This window comes from Leptopilina heterotoma, unplaced genomic scaffold (assembly GCF_015476425.1).
Source record: "Leptopilina heterotoma isolate Lh14 unplaced genomic scaffold, ASM1547642v1 Lhet_17, whole genome shotgun sequence".
Classification (NCBI taxonomy): domain Eukaryota; kingdom Metazoa; phylum Arthropoda; class Insecta; order Hymenoptera; family Figitidae; genus Leptopilina; species Leptopilina heterotoma.
In genome coordinates this window covers 1962548-1965292 of record NW_025110886.1, presented here as the reverse complement: position 1 = coordinate 1965292, position 2745 = coordinate 1962548, and the positions used below count along the sequence as shown (strand labels likewise).

The window sequence follows — 2745 nt, the reverse complement described above, 5'->3', positions numbered from 1 at the left end:
AGAACCGTAGTGGGGAGCAATGAATCTTGAAAATGCGTGAGTCAGGAACGTCATTCACTTTTCAGCAGCAGTCAGGTACAGTTCATAGTTGAAAAGTACATGTCTAATTTAATTTTGTTCAATACTTATAGTGAAACTTATATTTCAATAGATCTTAAATATGTTTCAGGATTAAAAGAAAATAAAAAAAAATTAAAAAGTTTACACCGAACTATGGAAGTGACAGTGAACCAGAACCAGACAGCCAGGAAGAAATAGAAATAGAAATGGTTGTGTATGATGAGTTTCATAACAATTCATATGAGGAGTCCGACAGTGATAATTCATTCAGTATTGATTATGATAGTAATGGATCTACTATCATTTTAAGTAGTGATGATGATGAACTGGAAGAAGAAGAAGAAGATGGTGAACATGAACACAACGATGATATTAACGATGGAGACTTAAGTGAAAATGAGGTTATGAACGACTTCAGTGATTATGATTTTCACATTAACGTCTACAACGAGTATTATGATGATGATGATGATGATGATGATGATGATGTTTTGAACATTCATATTAGTGACGAAGAGGTAAGATATTTATCAGAAAAAAAAATTATATAATTATTTTATAATGTTAATTAACTAAATATTTTTTAAAGATTTCAGAAATTCTAGCATGTCTCCCAGACATTGACACCATGTTGGGGGATTATGAATGTTTATCAGTGGATCAACCTCCATCAATTTTTCCAAACGATCACGACTCAACATGAGATAACATCATAATTCCATTTTCATTTTTTAATCAAAATTTAAAAAAAATTACATTTCCTTTGAAAGAAAAAAATAGATATATATATAAAAAATTTTTTTAAAGAGACAATTACAAGTTTTTCTAAAATTAAATTCCGAAAACTAACTTTATAATTTACAGATGCGTGCGCAGAGTAGTGGTCTCAAAGAGTGGGCTGTATATACACATGTGAGAGGGGATTTAACTATATATTGAGCTGTATTCAAACCGGAGCGGCATATTTCTGTTGCAGCGTTTCCAGCAAAAGAGCTTCTTCTTCTCTTGACAAATATTTTTCTTTCTGTTTCAGGTTTGTCTGATTTTTCTCTATCTGTTACAGTATTTTGTTTTTTTCTTTCTGTTTCAGGATTTCCTGTTTCTTTTTTCTGTTTCAGGATTTTCTTTTTTTCTCTTTCTGTTTCAGGATTTTCTTTTTTTCTCTTTCTGTTTCAGGATACTTATTGAGTTATGTTTCAGTATTTTCTGTTTTTTTCTCTTTCTGTTTCATTATTTCCTGTTTGTTTCTCTTTCTGTTACAGTATTATCTGTTTTTTCTTTCTTTCTGTTTCAGGATACTTATCGAGTTGTAGGTTATATTTTCTTTTTTTCTCTTTCTGTTTCAGGATCGTTTTCGGGTTGTAGGTTATATTTTCTCTTTCTGTTACAGTATTTTCTGTTTTTTTCTTTCTGTTTCAGGATTTCCTGTTTCTTTTTTCTGTTTCTGTTTCAGGATTTTCTTTTTTTCTCTTTCTGTTTCAGGATTTTCTTTTTTTTTCTCTTTCTGTTTCAGGATTTTCTTTTTTTTCTCTCTTTCTGTTTCAGAATTTTCTTTTTTTCTCTCTTTCTGTTTAAGGTTTTTTTTTTTTCTCTTTCTGTTTCAGGATACTTATTGAGTTATGTTTCAGTATTTTCTGTTTTTTCTCTTTCTGTTTCAGGATTTTCTGTTTCTGTTTCTGTTTCAGGATTTTATGTCTCTTTATTCTCTTTCTGTTGCAGGTTCATTTTGAGTTTTGTTTTAGGTTATATTTTCTTTTTCTGTTTCAGAATACTTATTGAATTATGTTTCAGTATTTTCTGTTTTTTCTCTTTCTGTTTCAGGATTTTATGTTTCTTTATTCTCTTTCTGTTACAGGTTCATTTTGAGTTTTGTTTTAGGTTATATTTTCTTTTTCTGTTTCAGGATTTTATTCAACGACTAAGCAGTTATGGATTTGGAAAAAGTCAACGCAGTTGGACGATTGGACGGTTTCCTACCAACAAAGCCGCTATCAGAATTAGATTCTAATGGTCGATATGTTGTGACCAAAATGAAGAAAGTTCAAACGAAATACGGACCTAGGATTATTGTAGAGCTTGATGCTAATTTCGTGACATACCTTCCATCCCGATTAGCAAAACATTTTGATGAGGAAGGGTCCAACAGCCTTAAACTGATGCAGGAGGCTGTATCAACTAAAAACCTGCAACTTCAATATCTTGGAGGACCATATAACAACGTTCAATTTAAATTATTAAAATGAAAAATAATGTTTTAAGATATGGATAAGAAAAAAAAATGTATTAAAAAAAGATACAATAAACATGATTTTGTTGGTAATTATATGTTTTCAAAAGAATTTTCTTACCTTCAATAACTAATTTTAAGTAAAATAAGATTTTTTTAAATTATTAGGGTTTTAAAAATATTTATTTAGTATAAAAATTAAGTATAATTAAAGGTTAGGTTTTTTGAAATTATAATACATTGTTTAAATTCAAATTATTTTAATTTATTTTAAGAAAAAACTTATAATATTTACAAAAAAGTGTCACAATTTTCATAAAACGATTTCAAAGTAGAATCAACTTCATCTACTCCTTTAACGACAACATTTACATATTGGTTTAGAGGGTTTAAAAACCATTCTCGAAGAAGTTTAACATTTTTTGCAGCACAATTTTCTTTATGTAGAGTATGATGTT

The 2745-nt window shown here is 28.9% G+C and overlaps 1 protein-coding gene across 1 annotated transcript; it reads left to right on the top strand.

Annotated features, from left to right (window-relative positions):
- The first annotated feature begins 937 nt into the window (after positions 1 to 937).
- LOC122499599 lies at positions 938 to 2303 on the top strand. The gene is made up of 2 exons (XM_043608047.1): positions 938 to 1093; positions 1964 to 2303. Exon 2 carries the CDS (start codon positions 1989 to 1991, stop codon positions 2301 to 2303), a length of 315 nt encoding a protein of 104 aa, XP_043463982.1. The 5' UTR covers positions 938 to 1093; positions 1964 to 1988.
- Positions 2304 to 2745: the final 442 nt, after the last annotated feature.

Excerpts from the sequence above, each read along its gene's own strand:
- LOC122499599 (XM_043608047.1), top strand. The coding sequence starts at position 1,989 with ATGGATTTGGAAAAAGTCAACGCAGTTGGACGATTGGACGGTTTCCTA.